Source organism: Centruroides vittatus, unplaced genomic scaffold (genome assembly GCF_030686945.1).
Source record: "Centruroides vittatus isolate TY-2023 unplaced genomic scaffold, ASM3068694v2 contig_2682, whole genome shotgun sequence".
NCBI lineage: Eukaryota > Metazoa > Arthropoda > Arachnida > Scorpiones > Buthidae > Centruroides > Centruroides vittatus.
Window position 1 is genome coordinate 401,738 of NW_027121707.1, and position 19,263 is coordinate 421,000.

Consider the following 19,263-nt stretch of genomic DNA (forward strand, 5'->3'; position numbering starts at 1 on the left):
GTTCTTTGATGATAAATTTAACTTCTGTGACATCAAACAGAAGCGAATTTAAACGTGTTCCGAAAATAAAACATAAATGAAAACTCACGAATTCCCAAACGACCCAAAAATACAATTGACAATTCATATGTAAGGCGGATCAATAAATAACCAGCCAAGAGCAACGGTATGGAATACGCTTAGTGGCTGTTTATTTATTGATCCACCCATACATTTAACACAATTCGAAAATATGTTTTAATCTACGTTATATGTTAAACATGAACCACGTGAATAGTAATTTACATGCATACTACTTGTATTAATATATAGGTGAGACATAGCAGAACTATCACGGCTTAAAGTGGTTCCGCTATATACTACCATTGAGCATATGATTCTGCGGAACTACCATAAGCGTTTTGCTTGCACGTTTGGGCCCCTTCAGGCCCGAACGTGCAAGCAAAAGGTTACGATTGTTATTTACATGGATCGGGTAATTCACTTTTTTTCAGTCAAATACTAAAAGCTTTTTTTGGAGGGATGAAAGTCCTGCCCGTTGCCACTGGGGTGAAATTGGATGGTGGCATTAGAATTTCGAATCACGGCCTGAAGTGAACGCAATGGTTCGCTCGACGATTAAATAAAGCAATTAATTAAAACTCTCGCAAGTCAATCCGTAGGATTCAAAATGAAATTTAATATACAGCGCGATCGTAAAGACCCTCTGCAGTGAACCACACCCATAAAAAGCCACTTTCACATTAAACCAGTTTCTTCGAAATTTGACTGCCGGATGGCCAGGCGGTTACGGTGGCATCCTGCTGCTGGGGGATTCGAGATCGAACCCGAGCGAGCCGTAAAAACCCCAGGAAGTTTTCGAGAACCGAATATCTCGAACCCCGTCCCACCGTGGGCCTGACCCAACCTATAATGAGCTTGCTAAAAGAGGCCCTCTTAGTACACACGGGGCGAAAAGTGTTTAAAAAAACAAAAAAAAAAGTGAAACATGGAGTAAACTCCACACGACCAGTGTTAGTCCACTCGGCCACTGGTGGTCCCCGCACTTATTTTAGACAGGCTTCCTTACGAAAGTAGTTTGAGAATAATGAGGCCTACTTTAAAAATTGCGATGGAAAACAATTCTAATGAATCATTATTATAAAGTCGTAAGATAGCGATAGTACAATTCACTGCACGTTGCTTAATTATTCGATGGTTTCGTCGTGTCGATAATGAAATATTTACAGTTCAATATTTAGCCAAGAGTACGCTTTCAAATCGAATTTAATACACCAGAGTAAAACGGAAATGAGGATAATCAGGAAATGCGTAGTGTACACGTACTTAAAATAGTATCGAACGATCGTCGAAGCGACCTAAATATCGACCTTTATCACTTATATCGGTGTTTATCAATCAAAGTTCGTTATTTTTCTAGTGCCTGTGGGATTATTCGTCTTCGTTCCGAAGGTGGAAAATGTCCCTCTACGCTCTTTTGCTCCTCGTTGCCGAATTTTACCTGGCCACTTCTCGATCTCCCAATTTCGTCATCATGTTCATGGACGACGTGAGTAAATCGATCAAAATATTTCCGGCGTAGAAAGTCTTTGCTAATTGCACCTTCTCGTTCTGCTACGACAGATGGGTTGGGGAGATTTGGGGGTTTTTGGCGAACCAAATAAGGAGACTCCAAATTTAGATAGGATGGCTTCCGAAGGGATGCTGTTTCCCGATTTCTATACGGCTAATCCGCTTTGTTCTCCCTGTAAGTGCACTCTGTCTTTAAATCTCGATATTTAATCCATTATTATAACGTGTTCGTTCCAAGTATATTACTGTTCTATATATATATTATTTCACGAAATATAAGCAGAAGATGGTTGATTTTGAATGCAATAATGGATGAAACATTTGATCTTGGAGCCTATTTTCTGTGGTATATTTTGACACTCAAAACTATAACTATTGTATAATTTTTTATGAGAACGATACAAAAAGTGCTGTTTAGTCCATTGTTTTGCCTTGAATACGAGTAAACCATACTGAGAGATGTGCCAGCACTCAGCCATCACCCATTCACTACTAGAGAACGTGCACACGTTCTCTAGTAGTGAATGGGTGCTGGCTGAATGGCCGGGTGGTTACGATGGCAGCTCACCAATCTGAGAGATCCGGGATCCGGACGGGTTTAAAAACTCCAGGAATTTTTCGGGGATGGTCCATCCTGATACGTCAGGCCTCATTACGGGCTTGCCAGAAAAGACCATTTTGCTGCCTGCATGATGGAGAGTTTAAAATAACTAGTGAATGGGTATTGACAGACATCACATCTTTAATCTTTACTCCTGAAATATTCAACTCTACACGCAAATCTTCACGATTCTACAATTATTTAAGTGTGTCTTTAATGTTATTTATAAAATATCCTTATGTCAGAAGTAATAAATATACAATATAAATAAGAATTTACTATAATTCAGTTAAATACAGGGTGCAAAAGTAGGGATACAATTGTTATTTTGGGAAAAAAACATTTATTTCTATTCATAAATTAAATTACAACGAAATAATAATGAACGCCAAAAATCTGTATTTCTCAGATTCACAACTGTATACCTACTTTTATACTCCATTTAATCATATTTAAATCGACACTCGTTTCTATTGTTATACATTCAAATTAACGAAATCTGTATTTAGCTAGGGCAGCTTTGCTGACTGGCAGATTACCCATCAGAAATGGTTTCTATACCACCAACGCTCACGCTCGCAATGGTAAGTTTCATATCCTCACATAGACAATTGTTACTTCGGTTACTTTTGTATCGTGCTTACAAAAAGGATACCTTAATAAGTTGTCTTCTAAACACTATAAAGTGCAGACACCAGGACACTTGGCAATCTTCATCTTAAGTTTATTTGCCAAGTGTCCGAGTATCTGTACTTTATAGTGTTTAGAAGACAGCAATAATTACCGACACGGTTTCAAATGCGTTAATAAGTTCTCATTAAAAAGCAAACCCGGGCAGAGGGGTCAATTATAATTTGTGGGATTTAAGGCTTTGTCTGTCTTTTTGTATTTTTTGCAATACCGTATTCTATAATCTACTTGTGAAAAACACCCCAAAAATTAAGTAAGTAAATAAAAAATGATTGATATAATTGTCTCCAAGCTTCCTCCCCCTGAAAATCTTTCCACGGAGGCCCACGATACCGGAGTTAACAACCTTTAGAAGAGATAAGCGACAGAAATTTTAACGATAACGGGGTCAGTTTAGAAGAATTTTGATGAAAAACAATAACATAATACCAAAGCATCCTTATGATAAGCCCTAAGATAATAAAAGGAAATATAGTAATTCACTGTAACGTTTTACAAATTGATTGTTTCTGTAGGATTTTGCGCAATAATATCATAGTTATTACACGTATAAAAATACGACCTTTGCGAAATTCTCATCACATTAGCAATTAGTAACAGAATTGTTTTCGACAATGCGCAGCATACACTCCACAAGAGATCGTAGGAGGAATTCAAAACCAAGAGATTCTACTACCGGAATTACTGAAGTCGGCCGGATACCGTAACAAAATTGTAGGAAAATGGTAAGTGAAACACCTTTCACTAATTAATCAATTTCCACCAGCTAATTTCCAACAATGACAGGCATTTAGGACACAGAGAACCGTATCTGCCTCTTCGGCACGGATTTCACCAATGGTTCGGATCTGCTAACTGTCATTTTGGACCTTACGACGACAAAACTACTCCCAATATTCCGGTGTTCAGAGACAACGAGATGGTAGGAAGGTCTGTAGAATTCTGTCCATTCGAATTTCTGAATAAGCTCGTAGGACCAAATATTCTTCCGAGATTCCTCTATCGAAACACGTATTTATCTTATTCCAGGTATTACGAAGATTTCCAAATTAATCAGACAAGCGGAGAAAGCAACATGACGAAACTATACATTCAGGTTCTATTATTTCTTTAATAACTTTTGTTTCTTACATTGTTATTACTCTTTAATCGATTTTTAGGAAGCGGTCGACTTCATAAAAGAACAAGCCAAATATTCCGAAAAACCATTTTTTCTATATTGGGCACCCGATGCCACTCATGCTCCCATCTACGCTTCTAAAAATTATCTGGGAAAGAGTCGAAGAGGATTGTAAGAATCTTCGCTCACGTTGCTTCCATCCCCGATGGAAGCAACGTATGAAAGTATTATTTTCTTAGGTACGGGGATGCGGTGCGAGAGTTGGACGATGGGGTCGGAACTATTTTGGACACTCTGAGGAGAATGAACGTTGCCAACGACACTTTTGTATTCTTCAGTTCGGACAACGGAGCCGCTCTGGTCAGTCGTACCATGGGTGAGAATGCTTCTCCATCTTAACTGCTTGTAAAAAAGTTAAGTGTCGACATTGGGGGCGATAAGTGTTTTGGAATACCTTCGGGAAGAGTTCTTTGGGGGGGGGAACTGGCTCTTATTTTGGTGTTACAAACGTGAAGATAAGCAGAAATCCGTTTGATTCGAAAACGGGATGGCGCGAATCCACAACCAATGAACCACTAGTAACTACCAGTGTTTAGTGTTCAGTTAATCGTGGATTCCAGTGGTTTTCTCATTGAGATGGAAATAAAAATAATGAGTATTTTTGTTAATTTGGCGAAACAATTAGTTCTTACGGGCCTTTTTGAAGAATACCAAGGCCTACACAGAGGGTAATCAAGAATGTCATTTGGCCCGAGTTTAGGCTCCCAAAATTTAATCTTTTATGTAAAATACATGATACGGAAGTAACACGAATTAGTCAATATTGCTGAAGTGTCTGTTTATAACAGTTACAGACGTAGCCTGCATACGTATATTACTTACAAACACCACGAGTATGTATTCAGTAAACCCTACCTTTACGACTGGAATAAACTTCCTATTATAGGGAAGCCGAATTTAAGTATTGTAAGGTGATTGAGGCCATCGTATAAACCTGGCCACCTATGATTAAGACTATTTTTATAATGATAAACTGGTATCAGTTAATACTTTCTAATGTGTCCCTGCAACCCTCTGTAATAGGGTTTCATTTAATTAAGGGGCGCGAAAAGTGCGATTTTGATAAGAGAGAAGCGGTTTTCATTAAGCCGAAAATCACGTAGAAAAGCCCCAAATGTGCAGTAAGGATCACGTCATTATATAATTTTGGCTGCTTCGGCAGTCAGAATAAAGGCTCCTGAAGCATAACCTGAAAATATTTATGAGAATTGAGTGTTTAGTTGGTTGGGTGAATTCAGACTGACCTGGCAATACACTTCCAGGCAAACTTGATACAGGTTTTACCTCTAACAGTAGTTTTAGTGGTTCAACTTTTTTATCCTTGGCAGTGTTCGGTGGTTTTATCCACTCGGGCACTGGTGATCACAGAGATATTTTCTAACATATTTGATATTTTTCAGCGGGAAGTAACGGACCATTTTTGTGCGGAAAACAAACTACTTTCGAAGGAGGGATGAGGGAACCCGCTATCGCTTGGTGGCCCGGAAAGATCTCTCCGGGTTGGGTGAGTATCGTTATCACGTTACTATAGTTACGAATAGAAGTTCACGGAACTAGGAACCAATTAAAAACGGAAATTCATCCATTTTTTATTGATTCATAAATGACGGACTGGCGAAAAACTAGCTATAATTTTTGTAATTTTCTTTACTTCGATGTAAATTAGGACTAATCGGATATTCCAAACGATGATTTATTTCATGTATATTTCCTTAGTTTTGCAATTTAAACTTCTATTTTAGGAATGCCTGTCGGAAGGACTTTATATAGGCCATATTTAGGAGTTACAAATGCGTAGAAAATTCGGAAAACTCCCCATTGGCCAGGTGCGAACCCACGAACAGAGTCCAGTGGCTTTACTCACTCGGCCATTGATGGGCAAGTAAAATAAGAATTTTAAGATAAAATGGCAGTGGAAGATAGTGAAAACAGTAACAAAGAATGCACTCGTTGACAGAAAAGTTGTGCACTAAAAAGCGTTAGGAATGAATGATTAGTGCAAACGTAAAGAGTACAGTATCATAGCAAAGGGATAATTTCTAGTGAAACAGTTAAAAGCGACCTTTACTGTAGGATCTCCTCTATCCTAAATACACGCGGCGACACTGTCGGGCATAGATATATACAGGCAGTTACCGTATACCGTTCAGACACCAAACAACAGGGTACACTAAGAAGTCGGTAAGCAGCGAGCCTCTGAATCTTTTTATAGAATGCTGGGGAAATAATTTGAAGGCACTCCGGTGGCATTACCTGGCGTGCAATCAGATCACAATTGTAATCTATAACGTTTAATTTTATTAAAATTTTTCTCCAAAGGTTAGCCATCAAGCTGGAACAGTTATGGATTTATTCACCACGGTATTGAAGCTAGCTAATTTGAAAATTCCTAGCGACCGCATCATCGACGGCATAGATTTAACTCCAACTTTATTACGTCACGCCGAAACCCCGAGGTAAGTGTCGCGTGTGAAGTAGGCATGTACACGAGATCTCGCTTTTACGACCCGATCAATTACTGAAAAACAGTGTCTAAAACAGCGCTTGTAAGTCTGCAATTTCCCATAAGTCCTAAGTCCTATCTCTTAAACTGGGATTTGAACTACGTAATAATCTACCACACCGAAACGGTAATCAGAAAATACAGTATTTAAATATGGGAAAATCAGAACAGAGAATTAATTTTAGAATAACTGCAAAGGATGATTTCTTCTATCTTTCAATTCTATTCAAACTGACTATCAGATATGCTGCATTATACAATCCATTAATCGGGACAGAGAATTCAAAGACTCCTCGCTCTTGTAAATCAGTGGTTCAACCGGGGTGCCGCAACGACACTTTGGGAGTGCCATGGAATATAGTGGTGAATAGCGCAACCACAATTAGAGGTAATACTAAAAGTATGAAAAACGCAACAACTCTACTCTACATTCATAAATAGGGGTACCACAAAAAAAGATATCGAGTTGGGTGCGCTACTACTAAAGGGTTGAAAAATACTATTGTAAACCATTCCCGATCATACAATTACATAAGCAACTATACATTTTTGCATACGTTCAAGTTATCAGCCTGCAACAAATATGCCAAGGAAAAAAAATCCAATTCTGATTTTACTTATGAGAAATTCACAGATTTCTTGTAAGTAAAATAAACCAGAAAGGTCATTCTATCGAATAAATCTTACAGGCCCGTGTATTACTATCGTGGAGACGAACTGATGGCCGTTAGATACGGAATGTACAAAGCTCACTTCTGGTGCTGGAGTAATTCTTGGGAGGAATTCAAACAGGTAAGTTCAATGGGATTAGAGCAGTATTGCAGTACCATCTTTATTCATCGTACGTAATCATAATTTTATTAAAACGTTAGTTTTGAAATGATAATTTTGAAGTCGTTCGAATATTTTTTCAGGGTCTCGACTACTGTCCGGGCGAAGATTTGCCAGGTATAACGTCACACGTTCAGATGAACTACACCCAGCAACCCATTTTGTTTCACTTGGGAAGAGATCCGGGTGAAAAATATAAAATCAGGTAAACATTCGTTGAAAAATTTTCACAAAGCCATATAAACTCCTCCACCGAAATCTGGTAAAATATTTCCAGTGCTACCAGCGCAGAATACAAGGAAACAATAGCGGAAATCAGAAAAATAGTGAACATTCATAAATCGACACTGAATCCAGCCAAACCGCAGCTCAATTGGTGCGATGCTTCGGTTATGGTAACTTACATTTCGTGATTTTCATTCTAGCAACATGCAATATTCTTCATATTTTCTAATTTATCTTGCTTCATAACTTTTTACACAGCACTGGAGGCCACCCGGTTGCGAGAAATTGAAGAAATGCCTTAAGGTTCCACCTTCTAAACCTTATCTGTGCGTGTGGAATCACTAAAGGGAATCCAATTTTCATCTAGAAGACATTCGTGACAATTTTAGGTACCCCGATCGTTCGGATCCACGAAAAATGTTGCATCCAACATATTTGTTACGAGAAGTACATAACCCTGGTTGGCCTTTCAAGGCGTATGAATTGTCAAAATTCAATGCTGAAATTGTAACAATGTTATATATATTAATTTACAATTGGTTGAATAAAATTAAATAGATTTTCTATTAATAACGCATTTATATTGCAGTAGGGGAGAGCGGGGCTACAACTTCCGTTTTTTAATCAACCTTATATTTTGTTAAGGAAACATAATTCTAGCATAAGTATTGAGATTAAAATTTAGTAATATGTCTAACTTTGCTATAAATACAGTTTTTGGGGTTGATTTTTTGTAAGTTTTTTTTATAATTAATAATACAATACCTAAAGTCGGAAAGGAACAACTTACCCCGGTTCGGGGCTAGTTGTTAACAGGGTGGGGCAAGTTGTTACAAGATCTATGGAAGGTGTAATATGTAAAAAAAAAACAATAATTTATTTAACTAAATAAGTATTTAAAGACTAATCAATAATATCTTATCAATAATTAGTTGTTTTTCTTAAATTTATTATAAAGAAAACATTTTTACGTTTCAACATTTATAACTTTTACTTAAAGAAAAGGGGAGAAAGGAACATCCTTTCCAAGTTCTTGTATAACACCAGAAGTTGCAGGCAAATTTACAACTCCTGATGACCCTGGCTGATCCAAGATTTGTCTTTCGTCAGTAAAGCTTACATTTAACAAATACTCTGCTAACTTCTTTTCCTGTTCTTCAATAAAGACCAATCTTACTTTTTTGTAGCCAATCGCAGCGTTTTCTACTCCAGATTTCAACTTCTTTACAAATCTATATAACGTCATATGACAAATATCTAATTCTCTGGCAACAGTTTTTATTTTTTAACCATCTTTAATAACTGCATCTGCAGCTCTTTGCATCAACTCCTGAGATACAGAACCCCGTGTTGTTTTTCGAATATAAGACCGCATACTGCAAAAGGAAAAAAACATTATTTTTACTGCATTACCGGTACAAATGAACTGGGGCAAGTTGTTCCAAGGTCACAACATGCCCCCAAAGAAGGGAACATCTAGCCCCGATAACACATGGGTTCAAAACAGCAACTACTAGATTAGGTTACGAGACACATACAGTTTTAGCGTAGTATATCAAGATATTCGATATATTTTTGAATAAAAATACCAAACAACTAATCGCTAATTATTTAAATTCGCCAGATATACCAAAAATATCAAACACGAAAATATTTACTTATGTGGATCAGCGACGCACAGGCTCTCTTTCCAATGTACTGTACCGGACGTCACTGGCCTGATTGAGATAGCTGCCGTCGGTGCGCAGAAACGTTCGATTTCATGACATATTTACTAATTATATATATATTTTTTCCTCGTGGAGCTATTTCAATCGGAACAACTTACCCCGGGAACTTTTAGCCCCGCTCTCCCCTACCATTTATAATTACACCTAAATTCAGGCAATTGATACGTTTTTTCCGTGATTAAAATTTACATTTCAAAGTGATGTAATTCGGGAAGTAATTAGCAGAATGGTGGCCTATTCCACTTGGAGACTTCTGTAGTGATGGAATTTTATTTGAAGCAAAAAAGAGTGTTAGTTATAAAAATGTCTGCTAGGACGGTAAATGGCGTTGCAACATCTCAGTGGATAACTCAATGTCTCAAAAGTTCGATACACACGTTACACTGTGTAATTACGCAACAGAATGCTCGATTTGCTGGTCTCCGCTGTCGCCATGTTGCTTTCACTCGTATGGAATTTGCATAAACATTCATTTTCATGTTCGAACATGCTGTTGCGTTACACAGTGTACCGTAAGTTTTGCGATATTTTGAATTATCCGAGATGTTGCAGCGCCATTTACCGCCCCAGCGCACATTTTTATAACTAACACTCTTTTTTGCTTCAAATAAAATTCCATCACTATAGAAGTCTCCGAGTGGAATAGCCAGTCATTCTGCTGATTACTTTGCCAGTTACATCACTCTGAAATGTGAACTCTAACAACACCCTGTATATAACAAAGTTCAAATCGAATTCATATCGTCCGTGTGATCTTTGAGAATGAAATGGAGTGCACCCTAATGTAAAAGTCACTTTCATAGCTGTTTTTGAAACATAACACTAAGTTTTGGGATCTTCTGGAAGGATGTCTCCAATCTCCTCTCATCTAGGCTTGAACATCGGTAAATTTTGTAAGATTATTATAATACCAAATAAAATTTAGGAAGTGTATTGGCTAATAAATTCAAGTTGTCTCCTGTGTATTTTTCCACATGCTGGAAGTCACAATCTAATTTGGCCAGACGGTCAAGTGCTCGAGATGACAGCCTACCAACTCCGGAGGACCACAGATCAAATCTGGACGGGCCGAAAAAGCCCCAGGAATTTTTCAGATGGCGGTCCATCCCGATATGTTGGGCTCCATCCCTCACCACCCGGCCACCTCGTACGAGCGTGGCCAAACCCACAATGGGCTTGCTAAAAGAGGCCCCCTTAGTGCCCACAGAGTGGAAAGACTTAAAAAACTCCCAATTGTGAAAGTTCTCAAAAAAGTACTGCTTTACCACCCCTGCCACAGGGACTGACGGCACACATCCATATTTTTTTTTATAGAGAAGGTGCACAATGGTATGTTAACATTTTTTTTTTTTTTATAAGTACTATATTGTATAGGCCATTATATGTATCAATATATAAATATATATTACAAATATGCATTTCAAGTACTGTTCAAAAATATACTTACTGTCAATTCATTGCAAATTGTCATATCTTGAAAGTTCAATTACAAAAATAAAATCCGCTCCTCCTCACTTAAGCTAAAATTCTTCAAAAACTGATTTTCTCATTTTTTCTGTATTTAAATAAAGAAAAAAATGCAGTACACACTGACTTAATGCTAAGATCTTCTCATTGTTTCGAGAAATTACACCCCTTTTCTCAATTTAATTCCATTCTTTCATCATTTACCGCAAAAATTTAAATGACTAATGACAAATGATTTCCAGATTATATCAGGCTAAAATAAGGAAACTACTTAACAATTAAATACCAAGTCATTTGACCTAGAATATTTATTAAATACTAGCCTTATTATAACTCAATATAATCCTGCAATTGTTTGGCACTGATCTAAAAATTTGGTTAATAATGTTTATACAGGTAGGCCTCCTATAACACGGTACCTTTACAACGCGTTTTCACTCCAACGTGTTTGGAAAAACGTGGAAATTTTCTTACAACGTGGTACTTTTACAACATGGCTTAGGGTATTTTGAAACGAATTATCTTTCACATAACAGAGAAATCGCGACGGATCACATAAGTGCAGTGGAACTTGATGAAACAAGCTCAGATCGAACAAGGCCAGTCAAACATTCTCGAACAACTATAAGTGACGACGAGGACTGAATTTGTGAGCATAACATTATGTTTCTTTTTGATTTAGACTTGAAATCAATCTTTTTAGTTTTTATATGATGTTGAATTTTATTTAAGCTTTTTATGTACATAAATTTAAAAAATGATGAAAATGTCACACCATAAAAGGCAGTTTTTCTCTTTTTAGAACCGAATCCCAGTTTTTGTATTAAGTCGGTGTCTCGTATAACGCGATTTTACACAACACGGTATTTTCAAGCGACGTATCTACCGCGTTGTAGGAGGCCTACCTGTATTTGTATATAATTTAAATGACATCATATTAATTACATGCATTATCCTAAGAAAAACAGTTGTATAAATCTGTATTTAAATTATTAATTTGGTTGTTACTGATTTTTATATATAAAATATACTATAATTATATAAATACAAAACATCTAAATTCACTCGTGATAATTGCAAATTTATAGCAGTCGCTTAACTAATTTATATCCTTAGTTTGAAGACAATCAAGAAAATAAGTAACAAATGACAAACTGGATGTATTTTCTGTAAAATTTACTTAAAATTATTCAAAATCTCAATTAACTCTTGGGTTAATATCATAGAAAATGCATCATTTAACAATTTATTTAAATGTTTACTATTCTCCAAAATTTATTGTAAATATTACACGAATTATTTAGTGTTACGGATATAAAACACCACCACTCCGAACAATTGATAAGAGAATGTGTTTATTTTCGGCTCTGACAATACAGAATTTATAAAAAACAATGTCAAAAATTATAAAAATATCGAAGACACACAAATAAAAAACAAATACCAGCCAAATCACAACAGAATTGGTGCAATAAATAGTATAAGCTACCTTCGGTGGCCTTTGGTTTTAATTACAAAGATTACTTTCAAAATACATTTTATATATTTTTGATAATACTGCATTCTCTATCGACATTTACGGCGCCGGATGACCGGTCGTGGGATTCTCGAGAAGCTTCTTAAGGCTCCACCATCTAAACCTCGTTTGTGCAATGGAAACTCTACGAGTGGACACGTCCTGCCACAAAAGTAACAACCATAGACGGCATTTTTTAAAAACTTTTGTTTTTTTGTTTTCTTTTTTGCATTTAAAACAGTTCTAAACGAAATTTCGTCACGAAAGACTATCTCTTCTTCGGGTATGAAATATCACATTTATCACGAGTGATTCGTTTCCTAATTATAATCAACATTTTTTTACGTAAAGCAAGTTAGTCAAATTGCAAATCCACAATAAATTCTTGACATTTTGATCCATAAAAGTTTAATAGAAACCATATAAAATCTGATTTTTCATTAAAGTAACCTGAAATATATATATATATATATGTATATATTCAATGTATAGAAACTGATATGCAATTTGTTGGGAATGAAAAACAAATAGAACTTTTTCTAACTACCCTCATAATCTAAAACAATGACATCCTAATATAACAATATCTCCACAGGTAACAAGAATTAACAATTTTGTCAGTATAAAACATAGAAAATACAACCAAATATACAAGCACATTGCTTTACTTAAAATGTTGTTTTCCTCATACGATTCTGATTATAAAACCTACATAAAAAAGCCTATATGAGGCATTTCTATTACAAACACATGACAATAATCCTAACATGGTTACATTTTTTTTTTTTTTTTTTAATAATTTACAAGATTCTCAGCAACAAGACATTCATTCTAAGATATGCACTGGCATATTTCTAATAATATTTATATGAAAATATGACAATAATAGAAAATAAAATGCAATTGAGAAAATGTTAAGGAAAAAGATCTCTTTTTTTTTTCATTTATTGCTTTAAATGTCTCCAAAAGTATGAATATCTTACCTGTTATGAAATCAAGTAAAAGGTAATCAAATATAATCGTTATGAATACACCATCGTGCCTATTAGAAACTACTTGTTCCCCTTTCTAGGAACTGATTGGCAATCACGAAATATATCCAATCAAGAACGTGTTAACAATTTGTTAAGCCCATTCAAAAACGCCTAATTATTGATGGTGCGTGAAAATGATGCAGGATAAAGTGTAAGTAACTACAAAACCTTATCGACGCTTTAATGTTTTTGTAAACTATGTGAAGGTCCTCCGAGATTTTCTAAGATGTATCGTCGAAAATATTTGATACGGTAATCTAAATAATGAATAATTGTCATACCAAATGGGCAGAAAGTATCCCTCTACCCATCTCTACTTCTCGTCAACTATCATTAACATAATACCCAAACTGATTATTTTTAACCAATCTTTGTTAATGTATGTTTTAATATCGTACGTATTTTAAATAGGACCGTGTACATTTGTCAGAACTCAACTTTCTTAATTTCACCCGCTAAGTTAGTTTTCAAAGTTTATTATATTTACACACACTTCACCCAGCAGAGGATTTCAACACATTCAAAACAAAATGTATATAATTATTCAGGTCGAAATTAAAGTATTCGTTAATTTCTCAGTAAAAATTACAACACTTAAATATTATTGTTCGGGGTTAAAACACGAAAAATTTAAAGTGAATGTGGGCGGAATGTGGGATATCATTCAGCATACAAGTCTACTCTAATGTCAGTTTTTTTTTTTTTTCTTTTTGTTTTTGCTGAGAGAAAGAAAACTTGATATTAACAAACGAGCATACGGTTCTACCTAACAAAATCCACTATAACCAAAATTACCAACATGACTTTGACACCAACAACATGACAAATACAGCTATAAATATCTGATGCCGAATTGGTCAACATTGCACATGTAATAGATGCCAATATGCAACAAACTACGTCACGATATATCTGTATTTGATATCAAATTATAACAAATACGTTATATCGTTATTCTTAGTTTATATAGTCGAATACAAATTTGTATCTTTTTTTACGGTTAGTGTGTGTATTTATATATATATATATGTATGTATATTAATGGGGAAATAGCACACGGAATGAATTTTTCAATAAAAGTTTTCGTGAAAGACCAGCTAGTGGACCATTAATTTACAAAATATTTATGGTAATAACATTACATTGGCAACAGCTTGATGACAAGATTCGTTCTAGATGCGTTCGAGGCATGCTTCTACGGCACCCATGCCAACGTGTTACGGTTCGCAATAACAGAGAATGGAATGTTCTTCTTAATTAGCTTATATAATTACATATATATTTATATATAAATATAAATAAGTGCCATTTCCTCACTCATTACTTCCTGGCGTTTTAGGAAATTTTTTTTGTTAACACCAAATCGGTTCTTTCAAATCCGATTTTTAAGTGGCCATTTGTTTATAAAACACATGTTAATTTTAAAATTTAAATAAAACCTTTAAAAATTTTTGATGATTTTTTTTTTTTTCATATTTTCACACCAGCCAATTCTCATTTTGTAGGATAGTAGAGGCTTTCATTGGGCACATTGTAAGAAATTCCTGTTCCAGGAGCATAGGTGTTTCCTGGGTAGGGTGGTGGTTTTTCTCCAATTCGCTCGGTTGAAGTGGTGTATCTGTGCTCACCTGCTAAAGAGATGTTGTTTTACTTCAAGAACTTTTCTATTTATATATTTAAAGAAGAAAGATTTAATTAATTGTTTAATATAACTTTAACGTCTTTAAAGTGAATTCATCACCTTGTTTAATAATTAGAAATAAATTAATTTAGACTAATCTGTAATTCACAATTTCTTACCAGAATGCATCTGCACGGTAAGCAGAAATTGCTGGTTCGAGTTCCACTTCGAATCGATCTTTTCTTCCAAATTTGGTTACAATATTGTAAAATCCACATCCCAACCCATCCCAATATGCATGCAACCACATTCTTGAAACATTGCCAGACCAATTCCTTAATCAATTATTATTTTCTACGTATATTGTAATGAATAAAGTTTTATTTCTACCTACATAAGTAAGCAGATTTAAGCAAGCAACTGCTTCAATAAATCTAGACAGACTAACTAAATCATCACAAACAGTAGACGTACGATAAATCTAACACTACGTGCCGTCCGCATAACCAAAAAAGCAGAGTCGGCTGCTCAGAAATGAAACAAGAATCAAAAAATGATAATAAAAATGTAATATCTTAAGTATAAATGCTACTCAATTGCCGATATAATTAATCAGATTCTCAAATTAAATTCTACACTGTTACCAATAGAAAAACGTTCCTTCTATTTACGTAACATACTGCCGGAGTGTAAAAACCACCCAGACATAATAGGAAATTCACCAAAATGTATGCAAATAGTAATTTTTATCCCAAAAGTGGGAGTGTCCGCATAATTAAGGGGACAATAATCCTGCTTACGGATTAGTTTAAAATTAATTTATTCATTTCTAATTATTAAATTTAATACAAGATAGTAGCCTAACTTTCTACCTTTAGTACAAATTATGTAATTGCTACGTAGTTAATTAGACAAGTTCTGGCTCTATAAATGACACAGTTGAAGATAATTTAAATTCTTTTCCTATTTGAAGTTTTCTAAAATATTTCAAACTTATAGTTAATGTTATTATGAAAATATTAGTTCAAACTAATTCCATGTAAATATTACATTAATTTCGGTCAGTTATAAAAGTAATAAAAATTGAGGCTGCCTGAAATGTATTCATTGCAGATTACTGTTTTAAACTTCAGTCGCTCATACACATTAAATTAAAATAAAAAACCTAGAAATTCTTACGAGGTGCACCTCGTCGAAGATTTTTGGACTTATCTCGGTCCCCGGTGCATGAAAAAGGCTGAAGACTGGAGAGCTAAAAACATCAAGTAGTTGATTACCAGGATTCATTTGTGGCTACACGCCATATTTCAGATGTATTTTTTTATGTGTAATTATATCGTTTTTATATTTTATATTTTCTTATTTCCTTCATTCCTTTCTTCCCAACCCATTTGTCCATTCTTCCTGGAATGGACCTATTGTTCTTACCTTTTCTTTGTTATTTCGATGACTGACTCACCCCTGAGAACAAAAGAGGGAGTGTAGCCCTGAGGGAATACAGAGGAACACGTGTGTCATTCTGGAGCGAGAACTCGAGTTGGAAGGAGCGATAGTGGTGTTTCCCGAGTGCACCAAGTGCCAGAAAGATAGGGACGAGGACATTTTGAGTTTTTCTAGAGAGTGAAAGAGAAAGTGAAAGCGTTCGCCGATCCCCGTTTTCACCGTTATATTTCGGCCGGTAGCTTTGTCATCATCGTCTAGTCGTGGGTACCCTCTTTCCTGTCCATTCTTAATATTCTCTCACTTCTATTTCTTTATTTTGTATAATAGTTTTAATTTTATAATTTAAGTAATATTGTCGGGGATTTTTATTGTACACTAGGATTAAGGTTTATATTTTAAGAGATATTGTCGGGAAATTTCTGTACCAGATTCGGTATTCTCTCTCGTGTATTGTCGGTGGGAGAAGGTGTTGTTGGTATCCCCTGTATCCTGTTTATTTACGAGCGTAGAAATAAAACTCATTGTGTTTTGTTCCTCTCAATTTCGTTTCTTTGTCTTTATACTGCTCGTTAACCTCACACATTATTGTCTAAAGAAAATAGATTTGGACCCAGTACAATGCCTAGCGCTCTCAGTCAAGAGTAGAATTGATGTAATATGTTGTGAGGATGTAATTAAATAGTTGTTTTTCTTCCTCCAAATGATACATCGTTCATTTAAATTAATATTTCTTTTATATAGAATTTGAATAAATAAAGTTTTAACAAATTTTAGTGGACACCCGATATAATGGCATAATGTAATTTATAAGCAAGCAAACAGTTTATACAATTTCATGTACTGTACAGTGGTGTTAGGTATATAGTATATAGTGGCTATGCTATATACACCTTCCACAATAATAATACAATTCTGTACAAAAGGAAAACTTCCATATTTCTTCTTCTCTAGCTTTCTCTATCATTACAAATATTCAAAACAGTATAGATACAAAACCAAAACAGTAAAATAGTACTTTTAGCTATTGAAATTACTAAAATGCTTTCCCTTTAAAATTATTACTAAATAAAGAAAAATAAAAACAAATTCTGAAGCAAGTATGATAGCAGGTGACGCCACTATAATAGTTGCATCATTCAATGTCAAAAACAGGAGTCAAGTGATACGGCAGAATTCAATTTATTGTCGAGAGGAAAGAATCTGAAAAAGTTCTGGATAGTTTAACAGGTAATATATTTGTCTAGTATGCAAAGGTTAATGGTTTAAGTCAATTTTTTCTTCCAAATTTCTTTAATTAATTAATTCCACATACTTCTTAATTGCTTGCCATCCAGCCATCTCACTTTTTACATTAATAATAGACAATTATATATAGTAACTACTCTGATAAATTGTATTTTTTATTTAGAAGGTGTAACTATTCTAAATAATAATAATATTTTGCATAGGCCAATTATAAACCAATATTACAGCTGAAGTAGACAAGAGAAGATGTTTATTTAAAAGAAAATTACTACTTTAAAATTAATTATAAATAATCATTTTGTGATTTAAATAAAGCTATTATTAACAAGCAATTATTTCTTTGTAAAAGGGGCTGGTAGAATTACAATGTAATAAAAAGTAAAAATACACTACAGATGGATACTAGTCCTATCTTCACTGCTTGCCGTGTCCAATCACCGGGAACAACTATTTTCATTGCAGAGACGACCTTTCTTTAGAGGCTATGCCGCCGCGCAAATATGCAGAACAGTTTAAAATGTCTGCAGGACTGTCACCTGCAATGTATTTTTACTTTTTATTAAATTGTAATTCTGCCAGCCCTTTTTACAAAGAAATATTATATTTTTAATTGTGTTGGGATTGTCACCTGCAGACATTTTAAACTGTTTTGCATATTTGCGCAGAGGCATAGCCTCTAAAAAATAGATATATAGCCTCTAAAGAAAGATAGGACTAGTATCCATCTGTAACGTATTTTTACTTTTTATTAAGTAATTATTTATCATGACATTGTCACAATGCTGAGTTGCAATTTTTAATCGTATTTTTAATTTACTTAATTTAATATATATGTTCTCCACCTCAAATTTGCCCTGGTACATCATACTTTTCCTGTTAAAAATGAAGTCGGGCCGGTCATCTATCTAACACTGTTGAAAGGAAAATTTTTGAATTCAAAATAATGTGACTTCTGGTTTGCACCACATTACTTCCAGTTTACTTATAGTTAATTGGAGCCTCCTGCACCTAAATTTTCAATATCTGGTCTCGACTTTCATCTAATTTTCCTATTTATCAGTTTCATCTTTCTCCAAATTAGTGAAGAAAGTTTAAAAAATGGAATAAGGAAATTAAAGATGTGGTGCTGTTCTTACATATTTTATTAGCTGTAAAAAGAATGCCACAATTTCTTCAGAAAGATTTATCAGTAAAAAATCATTCTGCAAAAATCTAGGATTATTGAAAATACATCTACAATAACTGAGAATGAATAATGTGATGTATTTGAATAAAATATAAATTTAGAGTCAGTTTTTAAATCTAAAATTAAAAGTTTACACTGCTAATAACTTGTGACAATTGTAATTTTTATTTTAAATATACACCTTTTAATTTTATTACAAAGTGTACGTTTAAAATAAATTCATAAAAGTAATAAAACTAAGAAAAATACTTCATAAAAAATGTTGTATAAAAGTTTGAATTTCAATAACTTTTGATTGTTTCTCACTGTTAAGTCACAATAAAGACAGAATTCTGCAAAGTGAGTAATAAATAAATGAAGGAGTTTTGCATACAATATGCAGAAATTCAATAATGAATGTATTCAGACAGCCACAATAT

At 34.5% G+C, this 19,263-nt stretch overlaps 2 protein-coding genes across 3 annotated transcripts in view; one reads left to right on the forward strand and one right to left on the reverse strand.

The window, feature by feature from the left end:
* The first annotated feature begins 1,296 nt into the window (after nt 1–1,296).
* Nucleotides 1,297–8,162, forward strand: LOC136971673 (N-acetylgalactosamine-6-sulfatase-like). The gene is made up of 14 exons (XM_067266143.1): nt 1,297–1,549; nt 1,624–1,747; nt 2,683–2,757; nt 3,486–3,588; nt 3,650–3,793; nt 3,893–3,959; nt 4,024–4,154; nt 4,223–4,359; nt 5,444–5,547; nt 6,363–6,499; nt 7,236–7,338; nt 7,461–7,582; nt 7,655–7,772; nt 7,861–8,162. Exons 1-14 carry the CDS (start codon nt 1,460–1,462, stop codon nt 7,945–7,947), a joined length of 1,542 nt encoding a protein of 513 aa, XP_067122244.1. The 5' UTR covers nt 1,297–1,459; the 3' UTR covers nt 7,948–8,162.
* A 4,275-nt stretch (nt 8,163–12,437) lies between these two features.
* The window catches only part of LOC136971698 (uncharacterized), a 47,399-nt gene continuing 40,573 nt past the window's right edge, over nt 12,438–19,263 (reverse strand). The window contains exon 6 of one of the 2 annotated variants that reach the window (XM_067266176.1): nt 12,438–14,977. In XM_067266176.1, coding sequence (XP_067122277.1) covers nt 14,844–14,977 — 134 coding nt within the window. In that variant the 3' untranslated portion in view covers nt 12,438–14,843. Of the gene's footprint in view, nt 14,981–19,263 lie in introns of both variants that reach the window. The other variant, XM_067266175.1, reaches the window with a different exon arrangement.